The sequence below is a fragment of the Strix aluco genome, chromosome 1 (assembly GCF_031877795.1).
Source record: "Strix aluco isolate bStrAlu1 chromosome 1, bStrAlu1.hap1, whole genome shotgun sequence".
Lineage (NCBI taxonomy): Eukaryota > Metazoa > Chordata > Aves > Strigiformes > Strigidae > Strix > Strix aluco.
In genome coordinates, this window is record NC_133931.1 from 116,774,448 (window position 1) to 116,797,246 (window position 22,799).

Sequence of the window (22,799 nt, forward strand, 5' to 3'; positions counted from 1 at the left end):
TGCCACTCTTAGGTCAATAAATTTATCATACTTTTCAGTGCTCTCAGATTAGTACCTCTTATGAATGCCAAAATGTCATCACACTTAGTTTTTCTGTGGTACTGTTCTTACTTATATGTTCTTAGCAACTTTTAGTAAGGTAAGTACATTTCTGCTGGGTAATGAGGCCTTGATAGTGTTTGGTATTACTAGCCACTTGTCAGTGTTAGGTTGTTTGAAACTTGTCAAGGCATGTAAATGGTACCTTGAGACATTTGCAGATAAAATGTGTTAAGATGCTGCATTTAAAAAGAAAAACAATAAAAACCAGACCAACAGATATGTGACTTCTGAATGGTTAGCAAGAGTGTGCTTTCCCCTAGGTCATAGATAGGGTGGTACATTTCTCAATAGTTAAAATTCAGATTCTATGACAAATTCTGTGACCCTCTTGAAATGTTCTATTTTTTCCATTATTGTTTTAAAATAAAGGTTTGTAAACATTTGAATAATAGAATTAGGTTTGTCTTTTGAATAGTGTTTTAAATTTGTGACATGCTGTATTTTTCACTTCAGTTTTTAGAATATTAGTGAGAACAATTGTCAGTTGTTCTCCAATATAGAATACCTGGGGAAAGCTGGATGTTTCTGTACCTGAAAAGGGTATGCCTAAGGCTTGTATATAGAGATAATACAAAATAAATTCTTTAGGACTGCACAATAAGAACATGAACTTTTGAGTTTTCTGTGTAAAGAAGCATCAGTAAAACAACTGCCATAATAAAAATACCTATATTCTCAACTTCATGTTGCTAATTTAGTGAAATGAATAGATTATTTTGATTAGCAGACCTCTGGAATGTGACAGCAAAGAAGTGTTAGGTTTTTTTCTTATATAACTATGAAGGATAGAAATTTCTTTTTTAAATGAAAGTTGGATTACATAATATTGATCAAAAAGAGACACTATCAACACACTTTGCAGGTGGAAGTAAAAAGCAGAAACCTACTCTGTAGTTAAGCAGAATGAATAAAAAGTTAGACGCTTTCAGCTACAGAACATGAAAAGATCATGAAAGGATGAAAATTTAATTTGAAAACAAAGCCTACTGATGGAAAGAGGAGTAAACCAGAACAAGGTATGGAAGAACATTCATTTGGTTTAGGAGATGTAGAAGTAAATGGGGAAATGAAAAGAAAAAGGTGTCAACTAGAGATGGAGAAAAATAGAACCTGAAAAAGGAAGAAGCTAAAACTCGCTAATGTGTTTCTTTGACAAGCTGCATTTTCCTTTCATCAAAGGGAAGGGTGTACAGGTTGATCAATTGGTTTTGTGAGAAAAAGAGGAGCAAACAGCCACTGAGGAGCAAAAAAAGCTTCAGTTAGATTGCCTTAATGCAGTCTCCGTGCATTTCCCTTGGAAAAACACAGAGTCCTATACCCTCCAAGTGGTGGTACTAGCATATGTGGCTCCACATTAATCTGAACTAGGAAGCTGAAAATTAGCCTGGCCAAGCTAGCTAACCAATTGAATTTTCATCCACTTCAGTCCTAGCAACAGCTGGATATGGAGCTTGGGCAGTAAATCCATCCCTTTCAATGGCCATTGGCATTTAGATCAACATAAAGTCAACAAACCACAGTCTTCGCTTGACTGCATGTATTTTTATAAAGCATCCTTGGTTATGGCAATACCCTTTCTAATAACACAAATACAATAAAAGGGTGTGAAATGATTAAACCATTTTGTTGACACAGTAAGTATGCCTCTATGATCTTACTGTAGTACTTATTTTTAAAAAATAGTTGTAAAGCAATTATTAAAAGCACTGATCACTTTGTTACCCTTTATAATAAAGTGGCCCTTTATTGAAAGCATTTTTGTATTTTACTGCAGTAATGTGAAGATGTTGCATATAATCATCTAATGCTCATGCTTGGTGAAGGTACACAGTCTTTGGATATGTTTGCTGAAATCCCTTGCATCAAATAAAAGGGCAGTATTTAATGCAAGTAAAACATATCTTAACTGCATCTTAACGTATCATAAATGCAGACTAACCAATTGTGTTAGTTATTGCTCTAAATCTCCCTTCAACTTGGTTTCCCAGAAGTCTCAATATAAAACTTTGTAGACAAACTCAGGTTTTGCAGATCTCTAGGAAGCCATGTGGTTTTACCAAACCACTGTGACTCAGTGTACAAAATTCAAGGCAGCCTGACTGAGCTGAGTTGGGCTAGGCAGTTACTGAAATTTTCTCAGTGAAATCTCGTCCACTCAAAAGAAAAAAGATCAATTTGTTGCTCTCCTGGCTATACTGCTTCTCAGAGCTACAGATCTGAAAGTTCGGTCTTTCAGGCTGCGTTTCAGACTTAAACTGGAAATGCATCCTAACACGGAGCTTAATTCAAAGTTACACTTAGACTTTGAATAGTCAGTTTGAAGTTACGCACCTACTGCCATATGTCTGTCCTCTCACTGAACTAAGAGACAAAAACCTAAAGAGCAGAACTCTCACAGGTGAATTTTTTTCCATCATTTTCTCCTACATTAGTGCTTATATCAGTCACTGTATAGATATTTGTGGAGATAGCTTGATAGCTGTCTAATTTTGATCTGCAATACTATGCTTCTCTGGACTGATTTGAGAAATTGAAAAGATGAGACTTCTGTGAACATCAGTCCTTTCTGGGAGAAAGAGATTAAGAAAAACAACATACTATGTAATCAGGCTTTCTTGTGGAGAGTCATTACATAGGCAGTTTGAAGAATTGCCACACATCATGAGAGATGCTGATTAGTTTTAATTAGAAAGAATTGGAATAATGTAACTAAAAAATATGTTTACTGACTTAAACCAGCTGCAAAATCTTAATATTTAAGTATTATTTTGACATCTATTAGGGACACCTGATCCTTTTCACATGATGATTTGTTTTGTAGTGTTTGGAATCTTACCAAGGACCTACTTTTCAGAGAATCCTTGAACTATACTTGCAAACTTTATTAACTGGCAGTGCACATGTTCCTGGATTTTTTCTGGGCCTAGGTCCAGTCTATGTGCATAGAAGCAGATGTGTGATGTTGATAGAATCTTGGGAGACATAGGCAAAACTTTTTTTCCTTTTTCTTGGTGGAAATAGATGTGTGTCTTTACTTTATAGGATAACATAGTTTTTAAAAAAAGCAGCTTTAATAATTTTCTTCAAGTTGTAGGTGTTTTACTAGTTAACTTTCTAAACTCCTTAACATGTATCGAACTTTGTTCTTTAAGTGGTTTCTTGTGGAATGATTTCCAGTCTACCTTTATGCTGTCTTTTTCTGCCCAGCTGCTTCAGACCTCTGCGCTGTGCATACTTCACATTCATTCTGTATTAACTTGCACTAATCTTCTGCATTTCTTCAAAGAGCATTATGCCAATGCAACCCCAGTGCACTGTTGTGGTATGTACAGGATATCCCCCCGCAAATAATCTCACCAATTGTATTTACTTGGGCCAATGGACAGTCAAATTTACCATCACATGCAAGGAGTCATAAGCAGAGCAATCCAAAGACAAGGAATGTATCACTCATACTTGTACCACTGCTTCAGGCCTATGAAAGTTGTCTGCAGCTATACGAGGCACGTTCCTGCTTTGAGGAGTTTTGCGTACCTATCTGTGTGTTGCCTGCTACTATTAGCAACAATGTGCCAGGCACAGACTTTAGCATTGGTGCCGACACTGCCTTGAATGCTATTGTGGAGGTAAGACTGCATATCTTTTGAAAGTTAAGACAATAAAATGCATAAGATGAGGATACCTAAAGACATAGTTACTAAATAATTCAGTTACTGTATTTTTCTTATGTTTTATAGCTAAAAAGTTTTCCAAGACTGATTAAAGATTGACCTTATAAAAATTAATTTCATTGTATGTTTAACTTCTGGGGATTCTGTTTTGTTATCTAAGACTGCTGCATTAGTGCTTAGGGCATTTGCTTTTACTGAGAATAAAATATTTTGCTTGGTTTGATCTTGTTTTTTATCTTATGTAGCTCCTCATCATTACTTAGGTGAAAGAAGAAAGCACATGTTTTATAAATAAATGCCACATTTATTGCATGGGCTGATGACTGAGCTCAATGCAGTAGAGCATTTTAAGTACATGGTTAACACTAAATACATGAATAATCCCATAGACTGTATTAGGCTTAACATATATTAAGTGCCTATAAATGCATGCGTAGTATAAGCAGTTGTCTGTCACTGTTGCTAACTAAACAAAATGAGGCCAGAACTTACTGTGAGTGAATTTTCCATTTTAGTCAGAACAGTCACTTTTCTAGTTTTAGTCTGCCATAGCTTTTTCCCTTGGGTACAACTGCTATATGAACTCTTCAAGTTCTTTACTGTCCTACTGAGTCTGTTGTAGCCACACTAAAGGGAATTGAGTTGAGGTCTAGTGCAAACAAATGAGTAAACCTCTGAACAGCTCTGGGTTTTATCAAACTCCTCATTATCGATCCACCTAATTATGAAGTAGTTGGCCAAGAAAGTCAAAATAGAGATCCAGGGCTTTGAGAAACGCAGGTTTGTTTTCCTGCTCTGATACAGCATTATTTATTTATATAGAGTGAAAAAGCTCCAGCAGATAACTGAAAGAGCTGTGTCAGAATACACTATGGCCTGGTCTTCAGGAGATGCAGTACAGCATCCCTGGGGTGAAGATGACCTGAGATGTAGTGTGAGTAAATTGTAGCAATACGTTCATAGGCAGGAAACAGGTACTTTTACCACTCCATGAGCTGCTACCCCCTTACCTACTTCTATAAATGTCAGGCTAAGTCTGCTGATTAGGACTGATAGCACTTCTAATAGGCACCTGTAAAAGTGAGAACATGAAAATACAATGGAGAAAAAAATGATCACATATATTGCTGCATCCTCTCTTTACTATTAATTTTAATTGCAATTTGTACAACTTTCAGTAATTCAGTAAAAAAGAAAAGTGTTTGTATCTATTGAATTTCATTATGGTTAGAATGCTTAGTTTATGTTAAAAATAGAACACTTTGATTTGGTAAAGTTCTGAATATCAGATTTTTCATGAAGCTGGCTCAGTTCATATGAAAGCTCAAATACCAGTGGAATTCTGAAGAGTACCCAAAACCATCACCATGCCTTCATGTTTAAAACTTCTGAAACTTGCATCAGGTGTTTGAGCTTTGGCCTTTCCAGCCTATGGAGTAGCATATGAATTAATGATTCTTTAAAAAACATCTATGTAATTTTTGTATTTGGGTATTTCTGTCTCAGTCATTCTGAGAGAGCAAGAATAGTAGAAAGTTTCTACTGTGTCTCTTGTATAGTCAAGGATAGAAATCCTTCTGAATAAATCTGAAGTGGGCAATCCCCAAAGCAACTAATGATTTACATCCTTGCTTAAAACCTGGAGCTTCTCAAAAGGCAGAAAATTTCATTCTACTACCAGCAGCTGGAAAATGTTTTTTAGAAAGCTTGGAGTTTACAAATGTTTTAGGTCTCTCAAAATGAAGGAAATCTTTGCATTCTTCAGTGTCTAAAGCCAAGATTTTTTTTTATAACGTAAGCTAAACACGTAGTATCCATCCAGTTCCAGGCAGCTTTTTTAAAACGTCTTGTAAGTGCTTCTGCACCTGCCACTATTAAAAGTAATGGGGATTTTTATAACTTTATTACTGTTTACTATATGCCAGAAGCCAGTATTTTGCAAAAATTCTTATGAAACCATATTTGGAAGGGGAAAATAAAGTGCTTGAGGACATTGTAAAATCCAAGGCAGGTAAAAGAAAGCATCATTTGGAAAAAATGATTGAAGTTCAAGATAAGCTTTTGTGATGTAGTTTGTTATGGATGTGCTTTCTGCTTAGGATAACAGAATGTCAATCCATATTCTGAATAAATTTGAATTCTGCACTTGTGTGTGTACATGTGTGTGTATGTATACACATAACATGCACATATGCAAATATATACATGAAATACGTATAAATGAAACTACGTTTGTCTTTTGGTAGCTGGACCTAAATAAATGCATACACTGGTTTTAGTCCTTCAATTCATTAAACGTTATGTTAGAAGTTCTAGTTTTTTATTGTTTTGCGTTTTCTGATGTATCAATTCATTATTTGTTCTGTGGTCTCTTAGGTGTATTTTTAAAGACCCTATTGGTCACAGTCTTAATTTCAGCATGAAGTATTATTTTCAGTTAGCTGAATTAAGGTTCTAGTTGTAAATATCCGTGAAACAGAAATACCTCAAATATTACAGCATCTGCAGTTACTCATTCAGAAAAAAATCAGTAAGGCATGGGGATTTTTTAACGGTATCATAATTCAGGTTTCAAGATGACAAACTTCCCAGGTACTTTTATTTCTCTTTTTTACTAAACAACTGGTGTAGGAACAGTACATCAGCTTCATAAAGTTCTTGTCACCAAGTGTGGTATAACTGATCTATTTATTTTTAAGACAAAGAAGGAAATAGTATCTTTTTATTTCTTATTTGCTTTCTGAAAGGAAAATACGTTATCTGATTACTTTAAAATAACTGAATGGTAAAAAAATTCATTCTAGGAAGTGAATTTATCGAATAGCTTTCTGAGTATTATTAAAATCTGTAGATACATAGTAACCTAGTTCCTAGATTTCTACCTTTTCCTAAATTTCCTAGGTCCTACCACATTGAAGATTTTCTCTGTTGTTCCCCAAGTCTCTTAGGCAGCTCTAATAAATATTGGTGTTAATTGGTGGCATGTAAGCAACAGATCTCTTTGCAGAGGACATTTGTGATGGTGGTCAGTGTAAAATGCAAGTGGAGATTGCAGTCTTTTTATATTAAGTATGTATCTATTCATAGAAAACCCAAAACATTAACAAAAATGCTCCAGTAGTGCTTGAAAGAATTATATCTATGTGGATATGATTATTGTAAAGTAAACAATAGGGCGGTACGTGCTCAGGACTTTAAGAAATTGTAACTGTTAAGTGTGGTTGGCAGTTCAGTGAATTTTAAAATCAGTATTAAGAAGAAATAAACTCTTCAGTAATGAACAGAGTTAAAGCAGAGAAACTTACTCATACCAGATCTGATTAAAAAGCTCCATTATATCTATTTGTATCTGTTAGAAAGCTATCACAACTTGTAATTTCATGCACAAACCAAAATTAATTCTTGTTTTAGTATTTGCAGGAAGCAAATAAATAAGAGTTGATAGTAGCAAACCATTTTATTTTGACTGTGGTGTTCAATGTATGATTTATAAGAATTACTTTATTTGATTATTATAGTCGAATGGGTCGAATTTTGGAATTTTTAAAGATGTATTTTTTATAAAAATCTTTAAATCCTTTTACCAACACAAAGTTGCATGACATATAAAAACATAAAAATTCAGACTTTTTTTATTGAAACTTGCAATATCTTGTCTTTGACTAGACATGTGATCGCATCAAACAGTCAGCCAGTGGTACCAAGCGTCGTGTATTCATCATTGAGACCATGGGAGGTTATTGTGGTTATCTGGCTAATATGGGGGCCCTTGCGGCAGGAGCTGATGCTGCGTATATCTTTGAAGAACAGTTTGATATTCGAGAGCTCCAGGTATACATCATTAGAAATGTTTTCCTCATTTTTAGGTAGATCCTAAAATTGTTGTACATATATATAGCATAATGTGTGTATTTGAAGTAGATGTCTCATGTAACAAAATCAAAAAACCCAGTTTAGATTGTATCTAAAAGCTGCACTTGTCAGTAGCCCTTTGATATAGTTCAAGTTCTTATGCCATATTATATAAAGGAACATATACCCAGTTATTCTTGGCATCAAGTTCAGTTAAATGACAAAATTATTGTATTGGCCATTAAATATTGCTAGATGAATTGTTTCATTTTTATTCTTCTGACTGAAATTCAAATTATATGTAAATGAACAGACCTGGGCAGTTTTAAAAGAAAAACAAAAATAGGGAAAAAAAAAAAAAAAAGGGAATACTTTTTCCATTATGATACTGCCTCAGCTCATTGTTTTAGAAGGCTATTCAGGTCAGGAACTGAACAGTATGTAAGGTGTATTAGATACTGACTTTGATACCAGAGCTATTCAGAGCATGTTTGGAGGTGTTACTAAAATAAAGATCTCAGGATTTAAGGATTACAGATTAGAGTGTAAGCTGATATGGAACTTCTCTACTATGAGGATTTTACACTTCTGCAGTAGCTGGTGCTGGCTGTGGTCATGGACAAATACAAAGCTAAAAAGATAGAAATTTTTCCTGAAAGGAAAACAGATGTGAAACGAATCATAATTCCTCCCCACTCATTTCTCAGTGGCTTGTACTCTTCATGTCATATATGGGAGTACCAGCACAGCAGTACATCACTGTATCCATAACAGGACTCTTGCAAGGACTGGGAGTAAGGGCAAGCTGTGCTCTTTTGTGGTAATTTCTATATTTTTATGTATATCGGTGTTATCCAGCTTGGTGCTCTACCAGTATAGCATACAAAAAACAACTTCATGTTGCTATTAAAATCAGTTATTTGTGGTGTAGAGGAAGAAGTTAGTTTTAACTGAAGGGGAATAGCCGTACACAGTGTATTATCCTGGATCTCCAAAAACCTGTTGATTATTTGAATTTGCATGCAATACTTTATGTGGAATACTTTACAGAAGTTCTCAGGATATGCAGGCTCATTAAAGTTGTATTAGAGTTCCATATGTCTTGTTAAAAATACTTCTGTTGTTTCTAGGCTAATGTGGAACACTTGACTGAAAAAATGAAAACCAGTATCCAGCGTGGTCTAGTGCTGAGGTAAGCAACAGTAGTTTTAATAGAAGGTATCAGTGATGCTGAGCACTTCCAGCCACATAGGTTGTTTGGCCACTTGCAAAAACACTCTTAAGTCTGTGTTCCTTGATTATTCCTTTAGCATGAGATTTTTAGTAAAGCTGTTGCTCCAGAAGGCAATTCTGAGAGCTGTCTGGAAGCTCAAGTTCTGAACTTCCTTCTTCCTATGTAAATATATTTGCTCTATAATTTAATATTTTATCCTATCTTCAGCCTATTTTCTTATTGGCTTTGTCTTTTATTGTAGATTCTTTCTTACTAAAGATAGTTTGAAAACTAGCATACATGTGTACACATATAGTATGGCCTTTACTAGAAAAGCCTTGCTTAGATTTTAGGAGATAACACAAAATAAAATACGTTTCAAAAATCAAAACATTTTAAATATGTTGATCAGCATGTTTTAAAATTATACCTTATTAGGCAGACTGAATCAGGCTGTAGCTTCTCTTTCTTGAGCATTTATTTTCAGTCTGTCAAATAGCAAAGGGCTGAAAAGGAATACTACAATAAGACGTATGAGGATACCATTATATTTGTTCAGGTTCTACTAATTATATGACTAGGGTGAAAAAATATCCTACGATTACAATATTGGTAAGGAAGAGCCTCAGGTACTATTCATTATCTGTGCTTTTATAAAGGGCAAAATGATGACATTGAGTGTTGATGACTTCTTGTTTTAATGCAGTTTTTCCTCTGCATAATAAACTTGTCAGACCTAAAATTATATTTTTTACTAACTTATTCAACAATGGATTTCAAGTGACCTCCCAGTGATGTCAGTGTAGTAAAAGTAATGCAGACTTCAAAATCATGACCATGTTACATGGAAGTGAACATTTGTGATTAGTTGAAAATATCCAAGCCAGGATTACTGGTATCAAGAAAATGGGAAAACATTTGTCATTCAGTAGCTGTAAAGACATCCACTACTTAATAGTAAATTTCCTAACTGTATCTGGCCTTCTTTGTTACAGAAATGAGAATTGCAATGAGAACTACACAACTGACTTCATTTATCAGCTGTATTCTGAAGAAGGAAAAGGAGTGTTTGACTGTCGAAAAAATGTATTGGGCCACATGCAGCAGGTAAAAATGACCTTAAAATTACAGACAAGCTTAACTTTGTATGAACAAAGAGCATACATTTTCAAGCATTTCAAGCATTTCAAGCAAGTCAGATTTGGGATTTAAAAAAAAAAAAGTGTAGATTTTTGTTTGTAGGTAACTCTAAAGTTTTTCTAGTATTATATTTTATTGCAATTCCTTCCTAAAAATCTAGGGAAAAAATGCATTAGGTTCTTAATGATTTTCATTTTTATTCCTCTTCTGTCTATATTAATGAACAATTATACTTTTTAAAATACATAACACAGCTATCTTATTATTATTGTAAGACGTCCTTAGAACACACTTATCTGCCCGTCTGTAATGAATCTGGTTTCTAAACCCTGGAAGATACGAGATTTCATTAAGAAAGTATGTGCAGATGGATTGTTCTTGTAGAAAAGACAGTAGTGAGCTACTCCTTGTGGTCTTTGTACCTTGCATCTCTTTATCTCACTATACTGCTTGTTAGTGGACAAACAGTAAGTTTCTAATTTGGCTACACTAATCACCAAGGCTGAGGTAGAGTAAAAAATACATGTAGATCTAAATTTCTTGAGTACTAGTAGTGAAATGACTCCCTCTCCTTTTAAGTCATTTCAAGTTGTATGTATATTCCCCTTACTCATATAGATTATTCAATGCCAAGGTTGGCACTTCCTCCATAAAATTTAGCAAAGTTTATTTTGAAGGTCAAGAGCAGCATTAGTCAAACAATCTGTTTGGATCTATTTGGAACTACTTCACATATTATCTCAGTCCCATCTGCTGCATTGAAGATGGACCGAAAAGTCAGACTTTATATAGTATAGACAGAGGGTTTAAAAAAACCCAAAATGACACTTATGTTCCCAGAACTTTATAAAAGCTGCTGTAATATGTTGAATGAAAGCAGCCTCCCCCCCCCCCCCCCAAAAAAAAAAAAATCAAACCCAAACACCAAACCAAAAAGCAATTCCTAGTCTAGGAAGTCCTCTAATGCAGTTTTTTTCATCCTAGTATCACATCCACAGCATTGTGGCCTTCCATGTTGTAGCTGCAATGGAGAGCTGTGCTTCCCAGATTAGAGTCAGCACTGAGGTTTCTTAGGCTCCTTCTGACACCCCTCTGTCAACAGTTTCTTGGTTTATATTATGTTGAAACCAGGTTGCCCTGTGGCAGTGTGATAGCTGGGCAGTGCTTAATGATCAGCACTAAAGGGAAGTGGAAGAAGGGAAAGCAGTGCCCTCCATTTATCAAAAGTATTATTGATTCAATAAGAATTCTACAGGTGCTTAACACAAATTTTAAGTGTTTTAGCTTGATTTGTGTGGTGGGGTTTTTGGTTTGTTTATTTGTTTTTCTGAGTGGGGGAAATGGAAATAAGAGGTAGAGCAGGCCATTAACAGAGATGACTGATGAAATAAAAAGATACAAATACTAGTTGGATAACTAAATTAACCCACACTTAAATTTTCACACAGGGTGGTGCACCTTCACCATTTGATAGAAACTTCGGGACAAAAATTTCTGCAAAAGCTATGCAGTGGATCTCCAAAAAACTGAAAGAAACCTACCGAAAAGGTGCAGAAATATTTGGTGCTCCCTCTTGTTACTGTCTTTGATTAGCTATCGATATATGACTACTCTACTATGCAAACATATGAATGTATATTAGTTTGTTAGTCAACATCTTTCTTCCCCTCATTTATGTTTTTATTATTCAGTAGTGCCTTGCTGTGCTTCCTGCTGTAAGAAGATATCCCCTCAAATGAGGTCAATAAATCAGATAGCTGTTTTCATATCTTTCTTTAAAAAAATGCTAGTGTGATTGCAGTTTTTCATGCATGAAGGAAATGATGGTTATATAGTTACATCTGTTCTTCCTTTTTGTTTCATGGTGGCTACATGGGAGACAGAAGAAGGTAATATGTCTTCTTTGGGAATTTTTGTAAAGCATTATTTACTAAAATCTAATTTAAAACTGGATGTTAAAATTCAGTCTTATTGTTGCTTAATTACACTGTATCTTAAATGCTAATCACCAAAGCTAAACTAAAAAAGTGAAGATCTCTTAACCCTATTAAAGTACTAATTGATGTTTTATTATTGCACTGAATATTCAGTAACTGGAATTAAGCTACTGTAAGCTTCCTATTCAGTTTAATTACAGAAAAAGGGTATTTGCCTTTACAAGTGTGAGTAAGAAAGATCCTGAATTATTTAATTCTTTTTAGGAAAAATATTTGCCAACACCGATGACTCAGTTTGTTTGCTGGGAATGCGTAGACGCAACCTTGTTTTTCAACCTGTGGCTGAGCTTAAGACTGAAACAGACTTTGTGTACGTATACGCTGCTTACATTTTAAACATCTCAACACAGGCTTCCTTTCACCACATCAAACGAACAACTTCTCCCCAGTGCTGACACACAGCGTTTGCCAACCATTTTACTTCACTTTTCTTTGGCCTACATTCAGCCAGTGATTCACTTTGATTGTTCATTTGTCTTTTCTAACAACACCCTTCATGCTTTCTCTTCACCCTCCTTGTACTTGGAAATCTCTCATTATGAATTCTGGGACTCCACTGTTCTTTTAAATAACTTTCTCATAATTGTCTTTGCTCTAATGCTTAGAGAATTACTTTACTTCTGGTACCGAGTAGTGGGATAGCACTTTTATGCTAAATTTGGTATTATGCTTACCTATAAAGCACATCTTCCACTAAAATCTATTGATTCCTTTGGTATTCTGTCCTTATTTCTCCCCATTTTGGGTCAATGTTTACATCCCACCATAAATATCAGTATCTGACCCTATTTATAAGGAAGGTCATTTACTGTTAGTATTGTCACATGTGTTTGTCTCTGCCACTGAGTAAACCACCTTATTTTTTTTTTTCCCACCACACCTGGTACAGACACAGGATTCCCAAGGAGCAGTGGTGGCTGAAGCTGCGACCTCTAATGAAAATCCTGGCCAAGTACAAGACTAGTTACGATGTTTCAGATTCAGGCCAGCTGGAGCACGTTGCTATGCACAGCCCCAAGGAAGCAGAAACTGGAGCCATCTAAAGACATCACTTTTAGGTTACAGTAATAGATGCACATTGTGAGTAACAATGCTTTAGAATCGTTACAGCTTTGTTTTGTAACATTTAAATTATTGTACCAGCACTTTATGTGAAACAAGACATTCAGATGTCACAGGTTTTGTCCTGTATTTGTTACATTTGAAACAAACCCTAGCATCTAATAGATAAGCACCATTTACTGATACAACCCTTTAACAGTTAAGTGCAACACCGTTCTATGCACTCTGTAAGTTACTCATTACTGCACTTTGTTTCAGAGTACTTACACCCAAAAAATAAGTGTAGATGGCTAGCTTTGTGTTAAGTTACAGGATGTGCTTAATGTATCTGAAGTGAAATAAAATACTGTTGCAAACATCATGAGTTGTCAGAAATTGTATTCACCTGCTTTTAAACAGTTGGAGAAGTCACAGCAGGGCAAGGGCAAACTGGTTGTTGTTGCTTCTTCAGGATTAGGCTCGAAGTCAGGAAACTTTCTCCTTGTACAGGGATGATAAAACTATTTTTGGACAGGGGGAGCTTTAAGAACTTGAGATTCAGAAGGGTGTAATCTGGTCCTTGCTTCATGTTTCCTTTCTCTCAGTTTCTTCAAGACTTAAAAAAAAAACCCATAATGATGAAAAAGGATAAAACTGATTTTTGAAATTAGGCTGACAAACACATTTCCTCGTGCCAGCTTATCTAACTAAACCTTGACAAACAGTTAAAAACTAGACTGTGTCCTATCAAAATATGACTGAATGGTGCCCAAAGTGGCAAGGTAAGTTGAACTTAAAATACCCTGTATCCTGATTCATTAGTGATTTGCCCACTGCCCTGCAATTCATTACAAACTTGGCTTGATGGGAGGTGGAACGTACTGACACAAAGCTCCTCTACCTGTCGGTGGCTTACGCAAAGGAAGCTGGAATTACCACACCAAAGGATGAAATCTGTCAGTATGAGAGAGACAGTTCTTTATATATCCAACAGCAGACATGATTTCAAACAAACACAATTTAATACTCTAGAGTTTTACATATACAAAAATATTTAATTTATATAGTATTCATATGTGATTGGAGAGTGAGTCTTCAGTAAAATATTACGGTCTGTCTGCCATAAAGAACATGTAATTCTTGCTCCAAATACTGCATGGTTAAAATTTTTCACATAGTTATTTCAAGAAGGACAGCTTTTAACTGGTTTGCTGGGCATTGTTAAAAGCAGCAATGAACACTTAAGTTGGACCATAGCACTGTTAAAAGTTACTTAAAAAGCCTAATTATGTAGTCACACAGATTTGGCTTGTTTTATTAGTTTGGATGTTCAGCAGCAATTCATCGTTTGACCCATGAGGGATCTTTGGTGATATCTGCGTTTTCTGGGCCAAGTACAGCTTGACCACGAGTGCTCTTCCCAACCGCAAGATACCTGCAAGAAAACAGAAGCAAATGAGAAGCTGCTGCATTCAGTTATCCATAACTGAAGTTAAAAACATTCCCATCTCAGGAAAAAGTACTGTTTGATACCTAGCCCTTGTTTGTGTTTACAGCATCTTTTGGATTTATGTTTTTTCCCCAGTCATCACAATATAACAGCCTCCTAAGGCATGGCCCTAGCTAGCTCTCTCCTTAACCTTGTATTCTTTAGTAGTGGAATTCTTAAATCTCAAGTGGAATTCAGAAATCTAAAGAAGCACGAAGTGTTATGAGTCTAGAAGAACCAGCTCATACAGTCAAGAGCTGGATGTCTGAGTGCACTCTCTCTCCAGACATTTTCTGGGCCCTTCAAAAGTAAAACAATCATCTCCCACAAATTCAGGATGTAGGAGGGAGTTACACCTGCTAAAATGCAACAAGCAGGATGTAATTAACATTTCTTTCTAGGTTACAAAAGCAAATAGTGAAAGCACAACAAAAGGCCAAGGCAAGAAATCCAATATGTTTATTATGATAACTTTCACAAACTGTTTTCTTCTTCAAATTCAGTTTTTGTTCTATTTTTCCAGTAAATACTTTCTTAAATTGAGCACAGACTTACTTGTTTGATACATCAACCAGGTTATCACTGTTGACAGCAAAAAGTTGTTCTCTGTGGGACTGCTTCATTTCATCTGAAATCCCATATAAGAAGTGATCCATACCTAGGGAAAAAAACCAAAATGAGAATAGAGACTACCATCAGGCCATTGTTCTGAGACAGTATCTAACTGTTAACCGACTCTCAAAGATTAGAACTGGGTAAATTAATTTTCTGAGGTAGTAAGTTTCCTATTTAGGGAAAAAAAAAAATCATATTCTATTCTGGCAAGTGATTTAGTTTGTCAGAAATCTAAATGTGATAGTGGTCCAGCAGACCTAAACAGGATTCACTCTAAAGAGTCTCAGGACTTTCTAACAACATTTTAGCCAAACTGCATTTCATGAAGCTTCTATTTTTATTGTGGGTTATAACAACAAACTTAAAATTTGCAATCGGTTGTAATACACTTGCAACACAAAAGTTTGATCACCTTTTTGTGCTACACAGACATCTGCATACAAAAGCTTTAATATTTTTGTTGGAATACTTGCCTACAGTATCTTAATATTAAAATTAATATTACAGGTCTGTGAACGACAAGAGAACTCCAAAATAATCATAGAAAAGCTTTTTGTCATGCAAATAATCATGGGGAAAAAACAGTAGCTTGGGAGGGCATCTGTCAACTAGTCCAACCTCCTGCCCAAAGCAGGGCCGACTTCCAAGTTAGGTAAGGTTGTTCAAGTCCTCCTGTAGGGCCCAATGATCAAATTAACAGTAGTATGAAGGGATAGGTATTTCTCTCTGCAGCACCTTCCAGGCCTACTGAACAATGTTCTTCTACTCAGTGTTTCACTAAATTTGCCAGAGCTCTGTTAAGATGCCTGTTCAAATACCACAGAACGTAAATCATTACTCTCACAAACACCAACATTCAATAAGCATGCACTTCACTCATACGCACCTAGAACTGATTACCTTTTTTTAGTTGCCCAGACCAAAACCAAGTTCTGTCAGCTTCCTTTTAAGTTTTTCTTGTTTCATAAGTTAATGTTAATACAAATACCTATTAAAATAATGCTAATTTTAACCTTGTAATTCCTTTATGTATATAGGAAGGAACGTATCTTAACTCAGGAAGTTTTGCACTGAAATTAAGCTGAGAAGGAGGGAGGGAGGGAAAAGCAAGGAAAGTAAAACAACATGTGAGCAACTGAAAAGATGGGAAGATACTACCAAGCCATCGTAGGTATGCAGATATGTAAAGAAGATAACACCCTCCTCCGTAGCAGACAGACTTTTATGCTTTAACTTCTTCAGAAAAAGTATATACAAAAGGTTAGTCAATATGCATACTTATGTCTGGAAGATAATCCTTCAGCTTTTTTTGAATCAGACCAGTATTTATTTTTATTTGCTTGCATTTAATGCCCTTTCCAAGCCTAAAGTTTCTTTAATGTGCCTCCATTTCCTAGCTGTATTCACCTGACATCAAGGAGCAGTATGAATATGAAAACTTCAGTAAAGAGACTGAATGCATGTGGTATTTATGAAAGGGAGCAACTGGAACTGACTGTTTCATTGAAACCACAATTGTCTTACATCTGCCAAGTATTAATTTTATCACATGATACAGTTGAGCAAACTATTTTCTTCCCTTTAAACTGAATTAAAAATAAATATTGGCAGTGCTGTGAGGCTGGTAATAATATACCTTTATCTGAAGGAGCTATGGGTGCATCTACAGCAGCAAATACTGCTAGCTTAGCTTCATTGATATCTTGTTGTGTGAATTCTCCAGATTTGGCCCATTCAACTGCTTTTTCAAATGTTTTCAAGGTGGCTAATGAATTTGGGTCTCTTAGAAGAAGAAAAAAAAAAAGTAAAATTAATTATTTCGGTCTTACAAAATGAAAAACTAATTGCTTTGTTCTCATTCCATTCATAGTTTACTATGCATCACACAAACATACATACATAGGGATTAAACTAAATGATAAACTTCCTTTTTATGTACAAAAAGAGGTTTAGGGTTTGGTTGGTTTGTTTTTTTTTTTCAGAAGAAGTGTTATAAGCCAGGAATAAGTTTGAATTTTAGATACACAGGTGCAGCAAGTTCAGTTGCCTAAAAGTAGTTCCAAGACAGTGTGCAGAGAACTTGTATTAGAAAAAACTGTTTACAATGAGCTATCCATCTGCTGCAACAGCTTAGTATGCATAACTGTCATTAATATCAACAACAGTAATACTTATGATACGCCATATCTTCTCTAAGTCGCTTTTCCTGCTACACATGCTTTTGCTCTCTGTAAAACAGGTGCAACAGGTTAACAATTACTGAAATACTAACCAGGACAAGTCCTACCATGCTGAAGCTTCATAGAGAGGCAAGGCTGCTCACATTTTAGCTAGGAATCCTGACCAAGTACTGTGCTAGGCTGCCTTTGGTCTAGCAAAATGATTTAAGCCAGGACTCCACGTGACATTTTTAGTGGGGATTATAACTAGTCTTTAATACCTCCCATTCAAATTTCACTCAAAAGCGCTTTGGTAAGACCAATGCAAGGTAACTGTTCTGGACTGCTGAAAAAGCGGAAAAGAAAAGGAGAAAGCAGTTCTAGCTCATCACCAGCAGTGCTTTCTGCTGAATCTCTGATGATTCCAGCCAGTCACCAAAGGAAGCTGCATACTTCCAGTCTCAGGACCTTAGGGAACAACAACATTCTAAAATTTAGAATAGTCTTGAATTCCCTTTTTTAGGGTCCCCTCAATCCAGGAAGAAACAAGTGAAAGCCAATTTTACTTAAATCTGGTACCAAGACAGTAAACTTGTAAGCACAGAGACACAACAATGGTTGCTACCAGCAAAGATAAATTAGGCTTTCCCAAGGAGAGAAACCAGAGAAAGCAAGGAGGAGTTTATTATATACCTTAAGTAATTAATCTCAACATCATCAGCACCAAGTCACTTTCCTGTTATTTCATTCTTTTTGTTTCACTTAATCTTGAAAGAGGGCTACAACTAAGTCAAAAATAAGAAACATGCAAATGCAGTCAGTGGTCCCCTCAGACATGAACAGGAAAGAAGGAACCTACTGTTACCTGTAGGAGTAGAAAGTGAATATGCCGTTGTGACTAAGCTTAGCACCTCCACCATAAGCCCCTCCTTTCTCTCTGATTTCTCTATGTAGGAATTTAGCTGTCATCAACCGTGCAAGAATTCGAAGGCTGTGATGAGAGAAATATCAACAGCAAAGATGTTAAATGAATTGGACAACAGTAATATTCTCAGCTTCCTCTAAAGTTCACAAAGATCCCCATTTGCAATGCACTGTAATCTACGGCAGTAACTGTAATGTAATTGCAATGTAATCTACAACAGTAACAATACTCTATTTAACACTAGCAGAATAATGTGGTAACATCGTAAGAGTGGCACTGCTTTGGAACATTCCTTGACTATTTCCATTTATTTCACTTTAATGAAAAACTTTGTTATGTGCAAGAGGATTGTCAACTCAGACACACCCACGTATGCAGGGCTGTTTATTTGCAAGTTAGAGGATAGTAGCCCCTCATTACTTAACCTCAGCATTTACTAAAACAGGGCATTTCTGAACCTAGCCATGCAAAGGTTGCTCTGTAAAGACTTTGTGGCAAACGCACTGCAAAGCATTTTCTATCGACACTCCATTTTCTGTGGTCAGTCTAACGCTTTCCATTTTGTTTTGTGCTATGCAACATATATAGAAGCTCCCTGCTGGTTCTGCATCCCACCTTGCATAGTCTGCAGCCGTGTAGGGAACTGTTCGAATGCATTCTCCAACATAGTTCACTGGGAAGGGAAGTACGAAATGGGTCTTCATCTGGCATGGTTTGAAAGTAGGATCCTAAGAGAAAAATGCATTATTGTCACAGTTAGCAGAGATGAGACAATTTATCCATTTGAGAACTCTGGCTTTTTTGAGAATGATCAAATTCTGCCAAACATACAGACATACAAATGCTAAAGCTGCCACCTGACCTACACTGCAACCAGTGACATTTTGCTTGTGCCCATATTAGCAATCCAGTACACAGAATGGCCTTGGGAAACTACAGTACATGGACACTGTACCTCAGCCACCCACCCCTGCACACTAGCTTCTCAGTTGTGCAGATCTTCTATTATTACCAGAGAGTTTTGATTGGAATGCTTCCCCTGCCATGTCTTTACTTATGTCCACATTAGTACATGGTCACCACATCTTATTTCAATCCATCTACTCTATTTTAGATATTGAAAACAGATTCAGAAACTGAAAACCACAAAAAATGCAAAGTATTTATGAAGAGCTGCAGCTATATGAAATTCTGCTCAAACATCCCCTGCAATAAACTCAACCCTTCCCTACAGCCCCACTTCAAAACTTTTTTTTTGCCTGCACACATGGATGTGGAGTTACCTAAATGATCTTCAGGCCAGAACCAAAGGGAAGATAACAAAAAGGGTGACTCAGAGGAATTAAAAAGTTTGAAGGCTAGTTTAAGGAAAGAATCCAATCAGAGGGTGGAACTGAAGGGCACATTATGTTTCAGTGGCATGCTCCCTAAACAGTGAAAGAATCTGTAACAGCTTAAGATGGACCATTAGTATCAGTAATAGCCCTGTGATACCCATGTCCCCAACCAATAATGTACTTACATTAACTAGTTTTCTTGTGATCTGCAAACCAGTAAGTACTTCACTTCCCACAGGTTTGACTTCTGAAGATTTCTACAAGAGACCCAGCCCTCATATTAAAAAAGGATTTAAAATTTTAGAGCAAGAATACGACAAATGCAACCCCTACCACTCAAACCTCTTTGAAACTATCATCAGACCATGTCTTCACAAACATAAGCAAGCTACTCGGTAACTTCATTATATTTGAATTCCTAAGCAAATGCCAAATAAATTTCCTTTCAAGAGTAATTTGGCACTGAAAGACATCAAGACAGAGATTAAATGAGGCCCAGAAAGCTTCAGACTATCATTTCCCTCATGGGTAGGAAACTGGGAGCTTATTCCAGTCTCGACAGAAATCAAGACAGATCTGCATATTGACAGAGCAGACCCTTTGTCAACTCTAGTGAATCAAGCACATTTTGTGCCAAATGTCCTGAACACCCAGATAATGAACCAAATTCCTATGCAACTGAGGAACTGCACGTCATGCCCTATTTCTTTTTGGCCAACATTTCAAGTAAAGCTAGCTAAAAAAGAAATTACAGTTTTATGCAACAGAAAGGAAGAATTTCTTTTTCCACATCCTATGCAAAAGCAGTAACCTCAGGGTAATGCTTGACAGCTGATCTACAGGATTACTATTGTCTATTTTATTGAGGTGAAGACAGTCTCTGTGGCAAAACATGTGACAGCTTATCACAGAGCTGACTCTTGCAAATTTCTCCAGACATCTTTGTATGGACACATATATGAGTTCAAACAATCTTCTCCTGATTGCACAGTGGTCTTTACACAAGATCAAGTCAACTGTATTTGATGCCCTAGTCACAAATTAAGTGATTTCTTACCTCAATCACATGAGGACGAACAGGTTTTCTCTCTTTTTTACTTCTAGCTATGCCCTTTATAAATTTCTCTACTTCTTTAGTTGCTTCTGTTATCTGTTGAGGTGCTGCATTCACTGAACATCTGTTAAAAATACATATCAAGTTTTTGAATATGTTTTTGTTTTCAGACAATTCTTTATAATTTGCATCACTTTGTCTTCCTAAACATTTTCTATAAAATCATCAGAACGTTACATCTGCAGTCACTGATAATCATTATCACAGAAAAAAGCAAATCATAAACCAGCATTTGATGTGAAAAAAAAAAAAAGTCACAGTCCAATTGCTTTTCTTTTCCTTGCCCAAAAACACCTTCAGACCTAAACTTTAGCAGTGGCTGTCAAACCATTTCTGTGCCCAGGACAGGACTACATCAGTTTTACAAAATATATATGTCTCAGAAAGAAACTAATGCTCTCTGTATTCTCTCTTTACAGGCAGACCTACCATGGTTTTGAACAGTATAGATATTTCCATGATTTCATTCATCTTTTCATGCTTTTCAAAACAAAACTTTGCAACTTATGTCACTTCACATGGACCTATTTTTGGAACTAATGCATCTGACACTAAACACCTTAAAGTGCCCTGTTACTTTTTCCAATATATGCATAAAGCAGATTTCAGAATGTCACTACTCTCCTTTTAGGAGAAAAAAAAAAATCCAAATCAAACTGTATTCTACTGTTACAATACAATATAACAGTATTTGTCCAATGGGCACCTTTAAGGTAGAATTTTGAGTCTTTCTGTATAATCTCACAGGCCATTTACACACTTTTGGTACAACAGTTACATACTAAATTTGCTCTAAGTTTCTTCTCTCTGTTAAAAATTGAACAAAATAAGCCATAGCTACCACTCTGTAAACAAGGAGAATTTAAACTAATAACATTTTTGTAGTTTTTCCACATACCTCCTGTTTCACAAAACCCCAGTACTCTATGAGGCACACTGAGAAATGCACATTCACAGGCCATGGCCTCTCTTTAACTAAAATGCCCCTTTTCCTTTTAGCTGGAACTCACCTGATGTTGTCACTATTTAATAAATACTTCTTAATGCGTGGTAGTTTGCGCAGTATTGGTTTAATATCAGACATTTCTGCTATTCTCTTCATCAGCTTCACCTGTGTGGGAAGAGAAGGCAGAAGGACTACAGGTTAAGCCTACAGAAAGAATTAGCAAAAATGAGCACTGCAATTGCAAAGTCAAGGATTTGGGCCTTGCTAAAGGATGCCATTAACTTTTCACCTGATCCATGCCACTGAACATTTCCTGCAGTTCTCCAGAAGGTGTAAGGTTTTTGCTGGCTCTAATAGAGGCATATAAATGCCCACAATCCGGAATCCCATTTGACAGCTCCTGGGCAGTCTTCTTAACCAGCACTCTGAAATGTTCTTCCTCCTCAAATCGGGGGCTGAAGAAGAGGAGAAGTAGGTCTCTAGGTCTCACACAAAAGCACACCAATGGAATATATAATACTGAATCATTCATCATCCCAAGTTCAACAAAGAGCTTTTTAACTGCTGGTTCGCCATTTAATCCATTATATAGTCATCCAAATTATGAAATACATAGGTTTAGAAACAGAGAGCTACTATAGTTATGAAAAGAAATGCCAAAGTAGGATCACTAAGAAGAGGAGGGAGAATAGTTGGGGGAAGAGGGGAAAAAAAAAAAGAGAACCCCAACACACACGCAAAAACTACAAACGAATGAAACCCAATGTACTGTACTTGTTAAATATTTCACTCCATAAATGCATCATGTCTTGCAGATTTCTATCCAAGCATAGAGATGAAAAGAGCACACCCTGAAGGAAAAAAATAAAAACAAAACACAAAAAAACCCGCTTCACACAAGACAGCCAAAGCAATGGCCTGAGAAATGCACAATAACTTTTTATGAAAGAGATGCAATGATGCCAACCTAATGCTACACATCACAAAACCACTTTAATGCAGGCTGTGCTACTAAAATCAGAGCAGACGTGAAATGTGATTGTTCTTTACACAAAGCAAGCCTGTCAATTCCTCCTTCTCAACAGTAAGTAGCAGTTCAGAAACAGAATTTCTTATGTTTCATATAAAGTACAAATAAAACTGTCCTGGCAATGCACCTTTCTGCAGAGGAGTTCCTCTATTTGAACTCCAAGACCCC

General features: G+C 36.1%; 2 protein-coding genes across 7 annotated transcripts in view; one reads left to right on the forward strand and one right to left on the reverse strand.

The window, feature by feature from the left end:
• The window catches only part of PFKP (phosphofructokinase, platelet), a 49,463-nt gene extending 36,065 nt beyond the window's left edge, over positions 1–13,398 (forward strand). For 2 of the 5 annotated variants that reach the window (XM_074832140.1, XM_074832118.1), the window contains 7 exons: positions 3,576–3,728; positions 7,440–7,604; positions 8,756–8,817; positions 9,834–9,945; positions 11,427–11,526; positions 12,180–12,285; positions 12,865–13,398. In XM_074832140.1, coding sequence (XP_074688241.1) covers positions 3,576–3,728; positions 7,440–7,604; positions 8,756–8,817; positions 9,834–9,945; positions 11,427–11,526; positions 12,180–12,285; positions 12,865–13,018 — 852 coding nt within the window. In that variant the 3' untranslated portion in view covers positions 13,019–13,398. Of the gene's footprint in view, positions 1–3,575; positions 3,729–7,439; positions 7,605–8,755; positions 8,818–9,833; positions 9,946–11,426; positions 11,527–11,669; positions 11,868–12,179; positions 12,286–12,864 lie in introns of those variants that run through there. The other 3 variants (XM_074832107.1, XM_074832127.1, XR_012624121.1) reach the window with 2 other exon arrangements.
• A 621-nt stretch (positions 13,399–14,019) lies between these two features.
• PITRM1 (pitrilysin metallopeptidase 1) overlaps positions 14,020–22,799 on the reverse strand; it is a 30,317-nt gene continuing 21,537 nt past the window's right edge. Inside the window, exons 18-27 of one of the 2 annotated variants that reach the window (XM_074832092.1) lie at positions 22,376–22,452; positions 21,891–22,056; positions 21,666–21,766; positions 20,599–20,719; positions 19,727–19,798; positions 18,820–18,932; positions 18,145–18,270; positions 16,757–16,902; positions 15,061–15,163; positions 14,020–14,451 (exon numbers count right to left, since the gene is read on the reverse strand). In XM_074832092.1, the coding sequence (XP_074688193.1) occupies positions 14,358–14,451; positions 15,061–15,163; positions 16,757–16,902; positions 18,145–18,270; positions 18,820–18,932; positions 19,727–19,798; positions 20,599–20,719; positions 21,666–21,766; positions 21,891–22,056; positions 22,376–22,452 (1,119 nt within the window). In that variant the 3' untranslated portion in view covers positions 14,020–14,357. The remainder of the gene's footprint in view (positions 14,452–15,060; positions 15,164–16,756; positions 16,903–18,144; positions 18,271–18,819; positions 18,933–19,726; positions 19,799–20,598; positions 20,720–21,665; positions 21,767–21,890; positions 22,057–22,375; positions 22,453–22,799) is intronic. The other variant, XR_012624119.1, reaches the window with a different exon arrangement.